Source organism: Ursus maritimus, unplaced genomic scaffold, assembly GCF_017311325.1.
Source record: "Ursus maritimus isolate PB19 unplaced genomic scaffold, ASM1731132v1 scaffold_23, whole genome shotgun sequence".
NCBI classification, from domain to species: domain Eukaryota; kingdom Metazoa; phylum Chordata; class Mammalia; order Carnivora; family Ursidae; genus Ursus; species Ursus maritimus.
In genome coordinates, this window is record NW_024424786.1 from 30,433,837 (window position 1) to 30,452,421 (window position 18,585).

The 18,585-nt window shown below is 38.9% G+C and overlaps 1 protein-coding gene across 1 annotated transcript in view; it reads left to right on the top strand.

Moving 5' to 3' along the window:
- The window catches only part of CUNH11orf49 (chromosome unknown C11orf49 homolog), a 180,743-nt gene that overhangs the window by 39,860 nt on the left and 122,298 nt on the right, over positions 1-18,585 (top strand). The window contains exon 2 of the mRNA XM_008701011.2: positions 3,145-3,247. Within this exon, the coding sequence (XP_008699233.1) occupies positions 3,145-3,247 (103 nt within the window). The remainder of the gene's footprint in view (positions 1-3,144; positions 3,248-18,585) is intronic.

Here is an 18,585-nt window from a genome sequence, read left to right on the forward strand (position 1 = left end):
AAAAAAAAAAAAAAAGACAATGAGTACAGTATCTGGCATATTGTTCACCAAGTTGCACAGGTGCTCCAAATTGGTGCCATTATTGTTATCATTATGTGTAATATTATTAAAATCTATAAACATCAGATTGGTAGATGAATGTTAAACAGACATAGTCCTTTTTCTTTCTTCCTTGCTTTCTTTCTCTCCCCACACCCCGACCTTTTTTTGGTGCAAAGTCGTTTTCCAGAAAATTTCTACTCTTTCCCACCCCCAGGAGGACAAAAGTACTTTAAATCTAATTGCTCTGAAAATATTTCTCCTTTAAAGGGCCTTCACATTGACATTTAGTCCCTGAAGTCAGGGAGGAGAAGCAGCAGGATTTGCAACTAAGTAGAGCTCTTTCATTTCTACCATCAAATCAAAAACAAAATCCAAAAAATCCAAAACACTCCAATCCTGTAGTGGCCTTAGGTAGAGCTAAGTCAAAGAAAGCCATCTAGTCCAAGGGAGGAAACTTTTTTTTTTTTAAGATTTTTATTTATTTGAGAGAGAGAAAGCACATGAGCAGGGGTAGGGAGCAGAGAGAGAGGGAGAAGTAGACTTCCTGCTGAGCAGGGAGCCCAACACAGGGCTCGATCCCAGGACCCCAGGTCATGACCTGAGTGGAAGGCAGTTGCTTAACCAGCTGAGCCACCCAGGTGCCCCACAAGGAATCTTTTTGTAAGACCAGGATAAGTGGGTAGAAGAAGGGAAGGAGAATACAGAGGTGACAGTTTCGCTGATTTTAATGTGTTTGGCCATTTTCTTCCCATTTTGATATAAAAGTATAAAACAATGAATACCAGAAATTGGCATGTGTTATCTCTTCACTCTCAGTTTTGGCCATTTCTTGCAGAAAGTTTTCCAGTTGGATGAACTGTTTCCAAAGTGCTGATTGTATTTTCACCTCTTTTTTGGGGGGGGGGGACTACTAGAATGTTTGCAGTGCACTGATACTTGTTCGCTTTGGGAAGCACTCGTATTGACAGAATAAGTCACAGAATGTAAACATGTCATTCATCTGGACTTTAGGCCCATGCAAACATGGTGAAACCTTAGGTCACCATTGTCAAATGAAGACTCTCCTGAGTACAGCTTAGGTAGATAAACTTGCTTTTTAAGCTTCACTAGATTGCCAGGACTTCAGGAATGGTTTTTTGAAGTACCTGTTTTTTTAGGGGTGGGGGAAGGGCAGAGGGAGAGGGAGAGAGAATCCCAAGCAGGCTCCACGCCCAATGCAGAGTCCGACACAGGGCTCGATCTCACAGCCCTGACATCATGACCTGTGCTGAAATCAAGAATTGGATGCTTAACCAACTGAGCCCCATGAAGTACCTATTTTTTATAAATTTTAGGTAATTCCGCCATATTTTCCTGAGGGATGAAACTATAAAAGAGACAAATGTCCATCTTGGTAACAACTTTGTGGAATTGCTTTTTGACAAGGTATTCATTACTTACGAGGTTTTTTTGTTCTTACTGCTCCAGAAGAAGGGTTTTTTGTTGTTGTTGTTGTTTTGTTTTTTGTTTGTTTGTTTTTTAATTTTTGGATGGTAAATGGAGATACTGAATTGGAAGTTTCTATGTGAAGTGTGCCAGGATTCCATTGTTGTACCTCAAAATAAAATTCAGGGAAAGGGAATAAGCATTTGTTGAGCACCTGTTGTAATGGAAGCTCTAGCCTATGTTGTTTATTGAAGTAAACCCCCAATAGACCTTGGAGATAGGCTCTTAAGAATTTATGTTATCAAGCAAACCAGGGACTATAGTATTTTGCATGCATTATCTTATTCAACTCTCATAACCCTATGATGTAGGAACTACTACTATTATTATTATAAATAGTAATAGTATTATTATCCACATTTTACAGTGAGGAAATAGGCTTGGAGAGTCATTTGCTCATAGTCACACAGCTAGGAATTGGTAGGGCCGAGAATGGAAGTACAGTCTCTCTGAACTCCAAAGCCTAAGGTCTAAACCAGTAATTCTTAAACTTCCAGGGACATAAGAAGCACGAAGTGTACGTGTTAAAAATTACCGGGTTCCATGAAAGGTACAGCATAGGGAATATAGTCAATAATATTGTAGTAACATTGTATGGTGACAAATAGTGACTACACTTACTGTGATGAGCGTTGAGTAATACGTAGAATTGTCAAAGCTCTGTGTTGTGCATCTGAAACATGGCATACAATGTTATATTTAAAAGTTTCTAAGAAAAATTTTTTTAAGAATTATTGGGTAGAAATTTAAGGTGACTAAGTCTGGGATGGTGTCATATCACAAATCTGTGTTTCAACAGGGTATCTCAGGTGATTCAGATGAAGAAGTTGATTGACCATATTTTGAGAAAGAGCTAAATTATGTTTCTTTCCACACCTGATAAAGAAGAAAACAGGTGTAGATTAAATAACTATCTAAGATTAAGGTACCAAAGGCAGAGCCATGATTCAAACCAAGGTCTAATTTTAATACACCCTTATTACAAGCCCATGATTAATTCACACATTTTCCCGTCACAACAAATGCAGAAAATGTGATTTCTGGTAAATCAAGCCACATAGATTTCACGGTCCTAAGGCCAATAACGTATAGCACCATTAACATTTTCATTAAATTTCCTTAAACTTTTCCATGACTCTTTTTGTTGTTAAGGAGTTGAATTTTCTTTGCAAGCAGATCATCCACACTTCAGGCATGGCATCACAACTCCCTGGGTTAAGTTTCTGAGACATGCAGAAGTGGAAGAGGGTGGAAGGAGATAGAAAGAAAAGAATTCCCAGGTGTAGCTAAATGGGGCTAAATGTAGCTAAGTGGTGCTAAAGCTACTCACCCTCATTAACGTCACCCTCATCACTGAAATGAAGAGTGAAGGGTTGATATTAATAATAATAGCCAATCAGATGACAATAGGTCATGTTCTACATTATCTTTCATTCTACGCTGGGGACTGTAGTTCAGTTAGGGCCAGCAAATTTGCTTTGTCTATTCCAGTCCATTTCCTAGGGCAGAACCAACATCTTCATTGACTTTAGTGGCTTCCTACTGGGACTGGGAAGACTTTTATTTTCTTTGTCTCTCACTTTGTCTTTCTGTCTTGATTCTTTTTTTTTTTTTTAGCCCAGCGACATGTCCTCACATACATGGAGGATGCAGTGTGCCAGCTGCTAGAGAATAAAGAAGATATTAGCCAGTACGGCATTGCCAGGTTCTTCACTGAATAGTAAGTACCTATTTTGCCAATAGGGCGAGCCCAGAGGAGGCACTTGGAAGCAGGCAAGATACATGAAGAAGAGAGCAGGGTATTGCTGATGACGTAGTGCAGCGAATGCTTGGTTCTGGTAGGTTGAGGGCTGCCCAGGCATGTTTCAGAACATGCCTTTGGTGCAGCTAGTTTTGTCCAGTGATAAGTCTCATGATGGTCATGACTGTAGTAGCTCAAGAACTAATTGATCTGTTAGATCTGTTTCTTTAGGTCCCTCCTATAATTTTTAATTTTCTCCACTATTCAGAATACTTACTCTGATTTCCTGTTGTCAGTGTTCCTTTAGCCGATGTTTTTCATAGCTGGCTTTTCTCATGGAAATGCGTAGGATAATTTGCTTCTGCAGTTTTCTTTCTACAGGATGCTGTGTCAATCAGCTAATGGTTTTAGAGTACTTGTAGAGGCCGAATAGCTTTCACGTTGTGTTTCTTTGTAAAGCATGCTTGAAGTGTGTAAAAGTCAAAATGATTACTGCTTTTTTAATATCACAGAACTGTTCTTAGGCGGAAAGAATCTGTTTTGAACACCTTGGTCTTCATGAAAGTGTGTACTAAGGAAATACACCATGTTATTTTTATTTCCAAAATGCCATCACATATTTGCATAATCATTTGGATTCTCCTTCCTTTTTTTCATGTTTATTGGGAACATTCTAAGGAAGAATAGCCTCTAACAGGCTGCTGCTGCTGCTGCTGCTTCTTCTTCTTCTTCTTCTTCTTTTTTAAGATTTTACTTATTTATTTGAGAGAGACAGAGAGTGAGAGAGAGAGTGAGCATGAGTGGAGAGGGGGGAAAGGGAGGGGGGAAGAAACAGACTCCCCACTGAGCAGTGAGCCCTGACATGGGGCTCAATCCCAGGACCCTGGGATCAGGACCTGAGCTGAAGGCAGAAACTTAACTGACTGAGTCACCCGGGCACCCTAACAGGCTTCTATCCAAGGGGAATCATGAGCTCAGTCTGCCCTATTTGAAAACATATTTTTTCCCTTCTATGCTCCAGAGCTCCCTTAAAGATCAGACAACTGTTCTAATGGCCTAAACTTGGGTTGCTGTTAGGGGGATTCTGACTCCCTAGCTTTTTTACCAAGCTATGGGTCTTGCAAATAAAATCTAGATTTCTTATGGATTGGAAGTCTAAGTCCCTGGGGAAAAAAGGCTCTCCAGGAGCAGAGCCTGTCCCTTTTCCCAGTCCTCTAAAGCAGGATCAGGGAAGGAATCTTACTTGTTCTCATGGTGTGGGCTGAAGCAAATGAGGTGGGCAGGGAATAAAGACTCAGATTGAATAGCCTTGCTTGCTCTTACAGAACTGACAAGCCTAGGGGTCAAGTTTCTAGGCCATTTAATCTGTACCAGCACTCTTGAGGTTCCTTGCCAAGTGAAATATGATTCTTCTGGGGGCAATGCTTCTTCCTGGTTCTTTTTCATTTTACTCTACCTCCCCCACCCTCCAACTCCTTTATAAGTCTTTCCTATCACACTGGTTCCTTGAGGAGAGGCATCATTGTCTCTTCCTCTTTGTGTTCCTAGTGCCTGGCCGATGTTCAGCACAGAATAGATGTTAGGTGAATGTTTGTTGAATATACAACTTATCTATATTTTAAGTTATTGCACACTATTTACTCTTGTTATTGTTAGTAATAAGGACTCTCTCTTGCTTTTTCTCTCTTTTTTCTTGATTCTTTTTGATTAAGCTCTATATTCTGCCATATAAGAAGCTGTATGCCATGTATGTAGTACTCCAAAAGTGAACACAACTGGTCTAAATAACTGATACTGAACTCTATAGAGCCAATAGTAAATTTATAACCGTTTCAAAATCCTACTGAATGCTATCAACTGCAGCTTTTATCTACCAATACACTGTTGAAAAAAAATCTTAAAATTTTCCATAGTGCTGATAGAAATCTGGTTGCCAAGTGAGCTGTTTCTTGTCCTCAGGAAACTAAAAATTACATAATGTATGTGAGTGGCACATACCTGAGACTTTTAAGAAGCCATCTTAGCCCAAGGCAAGTTATTTTGAGAAATGAACTGGCATCAAAGCTCCAAAATCTTAAAACAAACAAACAAACAAACAAAAAAGACTTGAAAGGTATGGATATATGATGAAATTGAAAGTAGTATTTGGTAGACAAGGAGACCTGAGGTAGAAGCTCCTGATTTTCTTCAATTATGAATTTTATTTATCTAGTGAAAATCCTTCCTTCTTAGGTTTCAGTTTTGTGTTGATTCATAGCAGCATAATGACACTGCCCTAGGAAGAAGAGTTCCTTATTCTTAAAAGTCCTCACTCTATAATCTTAGGCAATTTTTGAAATTGTTTTTGGAAGGAAGGCTTTCCTGCTGATTTTCTTCTCTGGGTCTGATGTCCCCTCACCAGTGCTGTCACTCCTTGGTTGTTGGTGTTTTCCAACAAATCCATGATTGTTCCAGTAAATCTGGGTAAGCTGCAAAACATGAGTAGCTAAGCTGTACTGTGTGTGTATGTCTGCAAGACTATGAGCTCTTTAGATCATATTCCTCTGGACACTCTTGAAAGAAGGATACTAAATCCCAGAGGATTTTCTTTTATGTTGTATGCAACCTCTACCTCTGAATGTTGTCTTTCAACCAGTGGAAGGTAAAAGGAATTAATATTTAGAGGTGCCACTCTAAGAATAGACTAAGTGTCAGCATGGGGTCAGGACCTCTGAAGAAGTACATCCAAGAAAATGAGGCTAGAGTAGCTATAACTTAGAAACCACAGCAGAGTGTGACCAGGTTCTTGTGGTAAAGATAAAATGAGAAATGTGGGTTTTTAAGACATTGGAAAATAATGATGAGAGAAAAACAGGCTGAAATCTGAGAATTCCTATCAGGATTGGGAACCATTCTTCACAGGCTAAATTGATAGTTACAACACTGTGGCATCAGGGAGCTTGACCTCCACGTACTAATATAGAAATGAATGATACTCTGTGGTCTTGGTTGGTGAGCCCAGGAGGGCTCTTTCTTATGATCAAGTATCTTGTTTCAGTTTTTTTTTTAAGTGATGGTTTTAGCTTCTTGGGGATACTTCCGTGATGTCTGTTTTGGTTGCAAGTACACAGATACCTTCATTGATAGAGGTTTATTTTAAGGCTATGTGAGCATATAAGACAGCATTCACTCGTGAATTCATTCAGCAATTATTTTTGAGTGCTTACTATGTGCCTATGTATAGTAGGCTGGAGATAGAGTAGTGAACAAGACAAATAAAGTAGTTATTCTCGTGGACGTGAGGGTTTAGTGAGGGAGGTAGTCAATAAACAAGTAAACTCATGACAATAGCTAATAGTTAATAAATACTTGCTGTGTGCTAGGCACTGTTCTAGGCATATAGCATGTATTCTCTTATTTAATTCTCACAATAGTGGGGCACCAGGGTGGCCCAGTTGGTTAAGCATCTGATTCTTGATTTCGTCTCAGGTCATGATCTCAGGGTTGTGAGATCAAGTCCCATGTCGAGCTCTGCACTGGGTGTGGAGCCTGCTTGAGATACTCTCTCTCCTCTCCCTCTCCCTCTGCCACCTCGCCCCCTTATGTGCATATGCTCTTTCTCTCCTTCTCTCTAAAAAAATAAATAAGTAAATAAATAAAAATCCTTAATTCTCATAATACCATGAGGTGGGATATTAATATTCTCTTCATTTTATGCATTAGGAAATTCAGTCACACAAAAGTAATATTACCAAGGTTACACGGCTGACAACCATAACAAAATAAATAATAAGGAAATAACTAAGGTAATGTGATATACAGGATAGTCAGGAAGGCCCCTTGGAGATGGCATTTGAGGGCTTATCCCATGGGATGATTGACTCATCCCATCAAAGAGCCAATAAGTTATCTCTGTTCAGGTGACTCACCTTTTTGTCCACCTTTGTTACCTAAGCTTTCTGTGTCCAAAAAAGATAATATGATTGATTTTATTTGCTGCTATCCAGAATGGAATGACCTTAATAGGCAGTGATCAGGGAAAGCCGCCTTACAAGTAATTGGTTTCCCTATGCATTGCTCATATATAATAAATGAAAGTAATAAAATAATTAGACATAAAAATTACCTGTGTTATATATATTGTTATATATATTAATATGAAGATTGAAATCTTAGTTTTTAAAAAAAGAACATTAATTATTATATCTTGATATATATTAATAATCAGAATTCAGTTGGGAATTTGCATACCTTTTTTAATATGCTCTTGTAGTAAAAGCTACCAGCATCAAATCCCTTTTTTTTGTTGTTGTTTTGATTAGAATACATCCATGAAACGTGAACTTCATTAATTCACTCCTGGAGAAGAAAAGGAAGTTCCAATGTTGTATATTCCTAAATCACTTAAAATGTAACTCTAAAGAAAATAAACCATTAAAATATGTATTATTTTTTCTTTTTTTAAACAGGTGCTCTAAGCCCTATGAAAGATGACCCACTTCTCTCCTAAGTAATCTAGAACAATCAGGGTGTAAACTTTCAGTTCTAAAGTTGGCAAATTGTTTCAGGATTATCCATCATCCAGCATTTAAGTAATGTTGTTTTGGGTTCTTCTCGTGCCCATGGTAACAGAGGAGCCGTTTTAGAGCAACGAGAGACACATCAGAACAAATCAGGACTTCACTGATTTCCAGGCTCATAGCTTTGAATGAGGGATGGACTTGAGACTTCTCTGGGCCATTTCTGCTCCGTGTTTTCCCTACTTACTGCTGTTAAATTGAGCCAAAATGTGCTCTGGTGAAGTAATGGTGACTAATCCTATTATAGACTTCTTCAAAAGGGTAATGCTTCTCTCTGCCCTGCCCCCCATCTTTTTTCCATAGTTCAGTTCTTAGCTGGAGTTGACACATTATAACAGAAAATTACCCATTTCTCATTGTCAGCATCGGATTCTCACAGACTCAGATAATTGCCAGGAATAGATTTTGCCTTCAGCTAGAGCAATCCTGTCCTCACTGTTATTGGCCCAGGCACTTCTGTCTATTTGTAAAAATCTGTAGAGGATTCTGGTTCTTTTCTATGTCACTAGGGGTATCCAAAGCAAAAGTACTTCAGGGAGACATAGTGGTGAGTTGAGAGTCACCAAAATCTGTTTTGAAACTTAAGAATCCAGGTTCATCAAGGATGGAAGAAGCTGCTTACTTGCTTAGAATCTATCTCTCTTCTTCAGTCCCTTCGTGTTTTGATTACAGGAAACCATCCAGCAGCACTTGACCTGGTAACTGAGGAAGCCATTTCACAGCCCGCTGGTCCCCTAACTCATTTAGAAGTCAGAGTCAAAGGTTGTGGAAGTAATAATTGGACCCAGATTCTCCCTGTCAGGAGAGACCTCACTTCCCCCTCCCCTCTCTTCTACAAGTTAAGAGAAACTTAGCTGTTGTGAAACTGTTCAATAAGAGGAAATGAAGGAACTCCATCCTTTGCTGAAGTATTCTCAAGAACCAGTGATATTATTTCTGTTTTCATGGGAGCAGATTTTACAGCTAGCTAGTATAAAATGTAGGTATAATTTTCTACACAAAAATACTTCCCCTTAGAGAAATTACTTGATTTATTTTAATCGATAAATAATATAAAGAATCTTTATTTGGTCCAATCCAAGCACTGATATTTCTTCTCCTTCTCCCGCTCTGATAATTCTCTGTGTATGTCCCCGGCAATCAGGTAGACACACACAAATCTGAATTAACAGATCAGTAGTGCCATTAGTAATGTGACATAGCTCCTCAGAAGTTAAGAAACTGTACTTCATCAACAATAGAACAGTTTAAATTCATTGGTGTTTTTAATTTCTTCCATAATTTGCTCAGAACCCTAGAAGATCTGTGGTGCTGGCAGCACAGGCCTGGCACAGGAGCAGGAAAGAATGACACATTCTGGCACCTTTAACCAGAAGGTCTTTAATGAACTGGGATGGGGGTGGAGGGGATAGAGGGGAAGGAGGAGGGACAGTTAGGATTTTGGCAGCCACACAAAGATTCTTCTTCCCTGAGAAAAGTGAAATGAAAGTCAAATGAAGCTTCTCTCTGTTATTATGATTTGCTGAGATGTTTGTCTGTCTCTTAGCTTCCAGCCCCATGGCAGGTGCATCTTTACAGTCGATGACTTCCCCACAAAACAAATTGTTTCTCAGGATCCCTCAAGAGGGGTCATGTCCAACCAATTTCCTGTCTGAGGCCATAACTGTGATTCCTTTCTTCAACTATCAGATGCAGTTTTGACCAGGACAGTGGAAACTATCTTACTAGAAAATGTCATGAGCATGTAAATTTATTTTAGGACATGTTGGCCCAGGGTTGCTGAGTTCTGGGGCTGCAACAGTCAGTAATGCTGTTTCCGAGGTGGCCACAGAAGCAGCCTTGATTTCATCCCTTTGTCATTAAATGACATCAACAACAAATGTCTTTGTTAATGTCCTTGTGTTATATTTTCCAGGTCAAGATCATTGCCAGGGATTATAATACCTATATCACAGTGTTGTATAGATGAGATAAAATGACACGTATAAAATGGCTGGCTATATAGAATTCATTCGCATTCCCATTTAGCTCCAGTTTTCTGGGATTTTTTCTTGTCTCCTACTTCGTGGATCTCTTGGAAAGTGGCAGTCTTGCTCTTCTTTCTCTTTAAATGGTATTAGAGTTTGATTTTGAGGACTTTGTAGTCTCTCTTGTTTTCTTTTTTTTTTTAAGATTTTTTTTTTTTTTAATTTATTTGACAGAGATAGAGACAGCCAGCGAGAGAGGGAACACAAGCAGGGGGAGTGGGAGAGGAAGAAGCAGGCTCATAGCGGAGGAGCCTGATGTGGGGCTCGATCCCATAACGCCGGGATCACGCCCTGAGCCGAAGGCAGACGCTTAACCGCTGTGTCACCCAGGCGCCCCTCTCTTGTTTTCTGTAACACTTTTTGCTTACTCTGCATTTTATGTACTTATTTGGAGATTAAAGACGTTGATAATTTCCTGCATGACTATTAGCCATTTAGCGTTAGCCACTTGACTCATCATTTAGTTCATTCAGAGAATAGCCTAAGAAAGCTTTTTTGTCTTTCCTTTTCCCACCGATAAGCCATCTCCTCACTTCCTGGCTATACCCTCTTTTCCCTGGCTGCCAAGATTAAAAAATTCAAGGTGTAATGGGAGACCTGAGCCAGTCAAGTCTATCCAATGTGTATTGTTCCTACTCTTAGCTCTAGCGTACGGCGATGTGCTCAGGGTAATGAAAAGCAGACATTCTCTGCTGAGGTCATTGCTCCTCACACTGGCAGCCTGCTGCAGGAAGCTGTTTATCTGTGCTCGCTGAGCCAAGCTCCAGCCTCCGAAGAGTTGGAATGTATTGAGAAACCGCAGAGCCCAAAGAGACAATGTTACACAGGCAGCTCCAGGCAGGGAGAGAATATTTACACCACACAAGCTGCAGTTTACAAGTGCGGGGATAATTGTTCATCTGCACATTCTCAAACTTCACCTTCTAGGCAATATATATACCCTCTCAAGGGGCTTTAACCAGAGAATTGTACAGCTATGTACAAAATGCCCTGAACACCTACTTACTTGACATCTGGAAGAAGGGGTATTATAGAAAATTGGATGTAAAAACCATTTTTGGGGTGCCTGGGTGGCTCAGTCACTTAAGCATCAGACTCCTGATTTCGGCTTAGGGCATGATCTCAGGGTCCTGGGATCGAGCCCTGCATCGGCCGCTGTGTTCAGAGTGGACTCTGCTTGGGATTCTTTCTCTCCCTCTCCCTCTGCCCCCTACTCTCTTTCTCTCTCTCCCTCTCCCTACTTCTCTCGAATAAATAAATAAGTAAAATCTAAAAACAAAACAAAACACAACTAACTTTTTAAGGTAGCTTTTTTCCGAGTCAAAGTTGACATTTAGAATCTTAAACCATAGGCCTGCTCTCTAAAGCATCCCAAAATATTGTTCTTGGCATGGTTTTTCCAACTACATATTTTTCTTATCTCTTTACCAAAATATCAAGATATGTGGCTGTAAGATATGGTCACTTGTCTATAAGGGGATGTAATTTGGTTGAGGAGATAATGCTTATTGATTAACAGACAGAATAATTGTTAATTTTTGTTAATAATTCAAGACCTTATATAATGGCATCAAATTGTGCTCTGAGATCTGAGGATAAGGAGAAATAATGGGTGCTAGAGAAGTTAAATAAGGCATCATAGAGGAGTGTGTCTTGACTCATGTGATGGTTAATTTTATGTGTAATCTTGACCAGGTGAGGGTATGCCCAGATAACTGGTAAAACACTATTTCTGAGTATGTCTGTGAGGGTGTTTTCAGAAGAAATTAGTGATTGAATTGATAGACTTTAAAGAAGATCCACCCTCACTAATGTGGGTAGGCATCATCCAATTCCTTGAGGACCTGGCTAGAACAAAAAGGTGGAGGGAGAGTGAATTTGTGTTTTTTTGGTTTGTTTTTATTTTTGTTTTTGTTTGCTTTAGCTGGGGCACCCATTATTTCCCACCCTCAGATATCAGTGCCTTTGAATTTGGGCTAGAACTGACATCACTGGCCCTCTGAATCTTGGGCCTTTGGACTCAGAGTAGGACTTACACCACTGACTGCCCTGGCTCTTAGGCTTACAGAACATGGATTGAATTATACTACCAACTCTCCTGGTTCTTCATATTGCAAATGGCAGATCACTGGATTTCTTGGCCTCCATAATCACATGAGCCAATTCCATAATCACATAAGCTGAATCTCTTCTTGTAGATACAGTTTACCCTTGAACAACACACAGTTAGGGACACTGATCCCCAACACAGTAAAAAATCCATGTATAACTCTTGACTCCTTCAAACACTTAACTGCTAACAGCCTACTGTTGACCGGAAGCCTAAACAGTTGATAACATAAACAGTTGATTAACATGTATTTTGTATGTTATATGTATTATATTCTTATAATAAAGTAAGCCCAAGAAAAGAAAATGTTTTAAGAAAATCATGAAGAAGAGAAAATACATTTATAGGACCGTACTGTAAAAAATCTGTACATAAGTGGACTTGCAAAATTCATACCTGTGTTGTTCAAGGGTCAACTGTATGTACGTATTTACTACTGGTTCTGTTTTTCTGAACAACACTGACTAATACAACCTGGAAAGGTGAGTAGAATTTGAATAAGCAAACGAGAAAGAAATATTTTTACGTGACACGAAAGTACTGTGGCATAGTTGTTAACAACACGGACTTTGGAGTTAAATCTTTGTTTGAGGGCTGCCATTTACTATATGTGATCTTAGGCAGGTTGCTTAGCCTCATCTATAAAATACGGCGACACATATATAAAATGTAAAATTCCATGTTACATGATTGTTGGAAGGATAATGCATGTAAAGTGGTTGACATTCTCCTTACGATAGATACTAAGTGTTGAATAAGTGATAGCTACTACTGCTGTTGTTTGTGTATTCGACAAATATTTACTGAATGCCTGTGTGTTAGTCAGTGTTCTAGACACTAGGGCATATACAGCAATGACAAAACAGACAAGAAATCCCAACCTGTGGAGCTTCCGTTCTGACTTTAGCTTTCATACTGAAACTGTATTTTAGCTTTTTTTTTCTCTTGTAATAATTTTAGACTTACAGAAAAGGTGTAAAAATAGCCTGGGGGGTGCCCGGGTGGCTCAGTCAGTTAAGCGTCTGACTCTTGATCTCAGCTCAGGTCTTGATTTCGGGGTTGTGAGTTCAAGCCCCGCATTGAGCTCCATGCTGGGTGTGGAGCCTACTTCAGCAACGACAACAGCAATGCCTTTCACCCAACTTCCATTAATGTTAGCATCTTCTATAACCATAGTATAATTATGAAAATCAGTTAATTGAAAACTATTAACTATCTATAGACATTATTGGAATTTTCATCTTCATTTTTGAAGGGTAGTTTTTTCTGGTATAAGTTAAGTTATTATCTTTTAGTTCTTTGAAGACACTATTTCATTTTTCTTCTGGTTTCCACAGTTTCTGTTGAGAAGTCAGCTATCAGTCATTCTTACACCTTTGAAAAATAATCTGTCCTTATTTCTGGCTACTTTTTGGATATTTCTCTTTGGTCTTTGGTTTTTAGTAGTTTCACTGTAATATGCCTGGGTTTGTTTTTCTTTATATTTAAACCCCTTTGTGTTCTTAGCACTTCTTGAACCTGTAATTTGATGTCTTTTATCAGTTTTTGAAAGTTCTCAATTTTTAGCTTTTCAGATTTGCTTCTGTTCCACTGTCTTTACTCCTTCTGGGATTCCAGTTACACAAACTTTAGACTTTTTCATGGTATCCTCTCTTATGTACTTTTCTGCATGTTTCATCGTTTTGTCTTATATGCTTTCTTCTAGATTCTTTTTCTGACCTATTCTTTCATTTTGTGTAATTTGCTGTTAAACCCATGTACTGAGTTCTTAATTCCAATTATTGTCTTATTTTTGCTTTTGTATTTTTTGTATCTTACCATAACACTTTTAATCTGTCTGTTTTAAATACAAAGGAGAGAAAAAAAGAAATTGCAAGCTGGGGAAACCATGGATGTTAAAAGCGAGTTTGAAAAACCTTAAGATTTGTTTACTAGTGTTTCTCATACTTCTCTTAGTCTTGCTTCCCATAGTGCATCTCCGTTTTTCTTTTTTATTTCCAATAGCAAAGAAGATTTACTTCTATAGTTTATTGTGAAAATTTTATATAGCTTAAATATGCCTTTTGGTTGGTTTTTTAAAGACTTTTTTTTTTTTTAGAGTAGTTTTAGGTTGACTGCAAAATTGAGAGGAAGGTAGAGCTTTCCTATGTATTCCCTGCTGCCAAAATGCAAATTCTATGGATTTGGACAGATGTCTAATGACATATAACCATCATTATGGTATCATACAGAGTATTTTCACTGCTCTAAAAATTATGTGTTCTCCCTGCTTATCCCTTCTTCCCACCCAATTCCCAGCAACCACTGATCCTTTTACTATCTTCATAGTTTTGCCTTTTCCAGATGTAATATAGTTGGAATCATACAGTATATAGCCTTTTCCAATTATTTAACTTTTTTAAAAAGATTTATTTATTTATTTGAGAGAGAGCACAAGCAGGAGGGGGAGAGGGAGAGAGAGAGAGAACCTCAAGCAGACTCCACACTGAGCATAGAGCCCAACACAGGGCTTGATCTCACAACCCCAAGATCAAGAATGAAACCTCATAATTCAATAATTATGGGGCACCTGGCTAGCTCACTCAGTAGAGCATGCATTCAGGTTTTTGTTTCGTTTTGTTTTTGTATGATTTCTCTACTAATTCTTACTCTTCATTTTCTTGAACATGGTAAAGCATAGTTATTTGAAAGTCCATACTTCAAAATCTGAATTCCTTGTGGTCTGTGTCTATTATCTATTCTGTCTCTTAGCTCTTTACTCCATTGTCTTAAATTATAGTATACTTTTTTCCCTTAGTTGAGTGTTATACATTGTAGATGAAGAATTATAGAGATAATGTAAAGCCTAGAATGCTATTATCTTTCTTCAGAGAGGTTTTACATTTGTTTCTGGCAGATGGCCTGAGCACTAGCAATCCTGGATTACCTCAATCCAATCAGGGCTTGAAATAATTTGAAGCTAGGCTTAAGTATCAGGGAGGGCTGATCTATTTCTAGGTATAGTCTTTCAGGGTGCCAAGCAGAGCCTTAGGGATACACCACAGTCCCTCTACCCAGCCTGGGTGGGTCCTGAACTCCAGTTTTTTGACCACCAAGCCTTAAGAGTCATTTAAAATTCAGGAACTTAACATTAATTCAAAACTATTACCTGTACAGTCTAACAGCTGTCTCTTTCAGGACTGGCAGAAGCTCCTGAAACTATTAGAGGGTGTAATAATATCTTATTTTTGAAGTGGTGATGAGTATAAATGATACTGTGAGATATTTGGGACAACTTTAATGTGAAAATATCTGAGGTTTCTATTACTGACAAAATCACATGTACTGCTAATTCTACTATGTTTATATTCATAACTGAAGGAAATAGTAAATTTCAGTTAACGGTTTGTAAAACTAAAGATGTAATTTTTTTCCTATCCAAGTTTGTGGATCCGTTGAATTCAATCCATGGACTCTCCCATTTAGAATTTCTGTTTATGGGGAAAAGTGGCACCAAATGCTAGGCTGACCTCTTTGGGTTTTATTCTCCTTTCATAACTTGGCCTTGTCATTCTTCATTTGCCTCAGTGGCTCTCTGATACTTCAAACAGATGCTTTTAATAATTCATCTAGTTTTTCTCAGCCAGAAAGTTTAGTCTAAATTACCTACTCTACCTTTATTGTAAGAGGAAGTATTTTGGAACTTTTGTTTTGGAGGAATGTAATTATATTAGCAAAAGTAGAAAATATCATACACAGGAAGAGGTCATAGAGGAGTCTAACTTGGCCTGTGGAGGACTAGTACATGTTGAAAAGCAACAGGAAATGTGTAATTAGGATAGGGCCAGTTTGTGGAAGGCTCAATTATGCTGAAATAAGAAGAAAGACAAAATGAAAGACAGCACCTTGTAAAGGCTAAAAAATAAACTCATTGTCTGGTCTTCTTTTAATTTTTAAAATTTGTTAACTGCTTACTAAGTACCTACTATGTGCCGATCTGTGCCAGACATGGTCCTCGAGGGATTCACTGTCAGTCTCATGGGAGGCAAAAATAATGGCAGTTTCATACCAGAAAAGCCCTGTTATTCTATAGTATGGACCTACTATATTGGGTACCAGTCTAGTGAAGGATATAAGCTGAATAAGCCAGTTGAACTCAAGGAACTTATGAACTCAAGGGGAAAACCAGACATAAGCGTAACTATTAGGATGCTATTAAATACATGCCAACTAGAATTTCGGACAACATGTTTTGGGATAAGTGAAAGGAAGGATTCATTCTATGAATTTTAAGGAAAGCTTCATGGAAGAAATAGTACTTCAAGTGGTCCTTAGAAGATGAATAATAAGAGAATGGGAACTGAGCAGGAAGGGTATTGCTAGCCAAAGGAACAGCATGAGCAAGGGCACAGAGGTTTTGTGTTTTCAGAGAATGACAAAAGGTCCATTTAGTCCAATCGAGCTGTGGTAACAAACCATCATGGACTAGGTGGCTTATAAATAACAGAAATTTATTTCTCATAGTTCTGGAGGCTGGAAGCCCAAGATCAAGGCTCTGACAGATTCCTTGTCTGTGGAGAGTCCACTTTCGGTTCATAGATGGCCTTCCTTTTGTTGTATACTCACACGGCAGAAGGACCAAGGGACCTTTCCTGGGCCTCTTTCATAGTGGCAAGAATCCCATTCATGAGGGCTCCAACCTTATCACCTCCCAGAGCCCCCACCCCCAAATACCATCACATTGGGGAATTAGGTTTCAATATATGACTTGAAAGAGACACAAACATTCTGTCTATAGTTGTGAGGTACTAGAGCTCAGGACAATATGTAAGTGAGGGGTTACAGAGAGTTTGGTCATGGAAATTTTCTACTCTGTACGCCTGGTATGGTATTGGTGCCATTGACTAAGATTATTCAACTCAGGAAATATTTCTTACATACCCGTATATGCCTGGGTTTATGACAGGTGCTGGGGAAACAATGATTAATAAAGCATGGTCTCTAATGCCTGGGTTTATGACAGGTGCTGGGGAAACAATGATTAATAAAGCATGGTCTCTACCTTTTTTTTTTTTTTTTAAAGATTTTATTTATTTTTTCAACAGAGATAGAGACAGCCAGCAAGAGAGGGAACACAAGCAGGGGGAGTGGGAGAGGAAGAAGCAGGCTCATAGCAGAGGAGCCTGATGTGGGGCTCGATCCCATAACGCCGGGATCACGCCCTGAGCCGAAGGCAGACGCTTAACCGCTGTGCCACCCAGGCGCCCCCCATGCTCTCTACCTTGAGCGTACTCACAGTCAAATAAGTCAATAATTAAATAACTTGTGGTTTGAGCTAACTAGAGGTTCAAGGTGATAAGAATGTCCAGAGGAAGGATATCTTAATTAAGCTTGAGGGGTCAGGAAGGGTGTCATAGAACAGGTGGCCCTCTAAGCTGAATATTCTTTTTTTTCTTTCTTTTTTTTTTAAGATTTTATTTATTTATTCGACAGAGATAGAGACAGCTAGTGAGAGAGCGAACACAAGCAGGGGGAGTGGGAGAGGAAGAAGCAGGCTCATAGCGGAGGAGCCTGATGTGGGGCTCGATCCCATAACGTGGGGATCACGCCGTGAGCCGAAGGCAGACGCTCAACCGCTGTGCCACCCAGGCGCCCCTAAGCTGAATATTCTTTATCTAAATTATTTATTTATTTATTAAAATTGAAGTTATACATGCATGCAGTTTAAAGAGTAAAATAGTTCTATAAGAATTGTTTAAAAAAAAAAGAAAAAGGCATTACCCCAACTATCAATTTAATTTCCCTTTCCTCACAGGTAACCACTTTCAACTTCTTAGAGTGATTTGTTTGGCATTTATTTCTGTATCTCTAAATTACTTGCTTATGTTGCTACTTCATTTTTTTCAAATTCAGGCATTATCTCTTGACTTCCCACTGTGTGAAATGCAAACCTATTTCTATTTAACACATTGTACCACACATACGTAATTTGATTTACTCCCCAACCTCCCGATATACATATATTAAGATTTTGGTTATATCGATATTTACTATTTATATTTTATAATTATATAAACAGTATTGACACTTGAACTAAGTTGCACAATCTTCTCACCCCCAAGACTGTCTTTTTTCCCCTTGTTTGGTTAATTTTTATAAACTTATCACCAATTTACCTCCAAACTCTACCCAACTGAATAAATTGCCTTTCAGTACTTGCTATTTATTTTCCATTGGCCCCTGCAGATCCACTCTCCACATTACCCTGGGGGGTTGATCTGTACGGACTTTAATCCATAGACTCCCTTCCCTGTGGCTTCCCATTTGGGTTAAAGCAGGAGATTGAAGGGCAGGAGGAGACAGGGTGAGCTTGTGGTATATATTCTCTCCCTACCAGTTTGCTGTGGGTTGAGGTTGGCTCTGTTCCTCTACTGAAGGTCACAGCTTCTGTTAGATGGTCCCTATTCTTCCTAGATTCAAGAAGCCACTCCCTCCACTTCTCTCTTCAGGCCTGGGGTCATAACAGGTCTTAACTGTTGCTAGCTCTGGGGTAATCCACTTTCCCTTAACCTTTTCCACACCTTTGTAAATATTCTCATTTTACAACTTTCCTCAGCTACCCTTCTTAAATGTATTATCTGT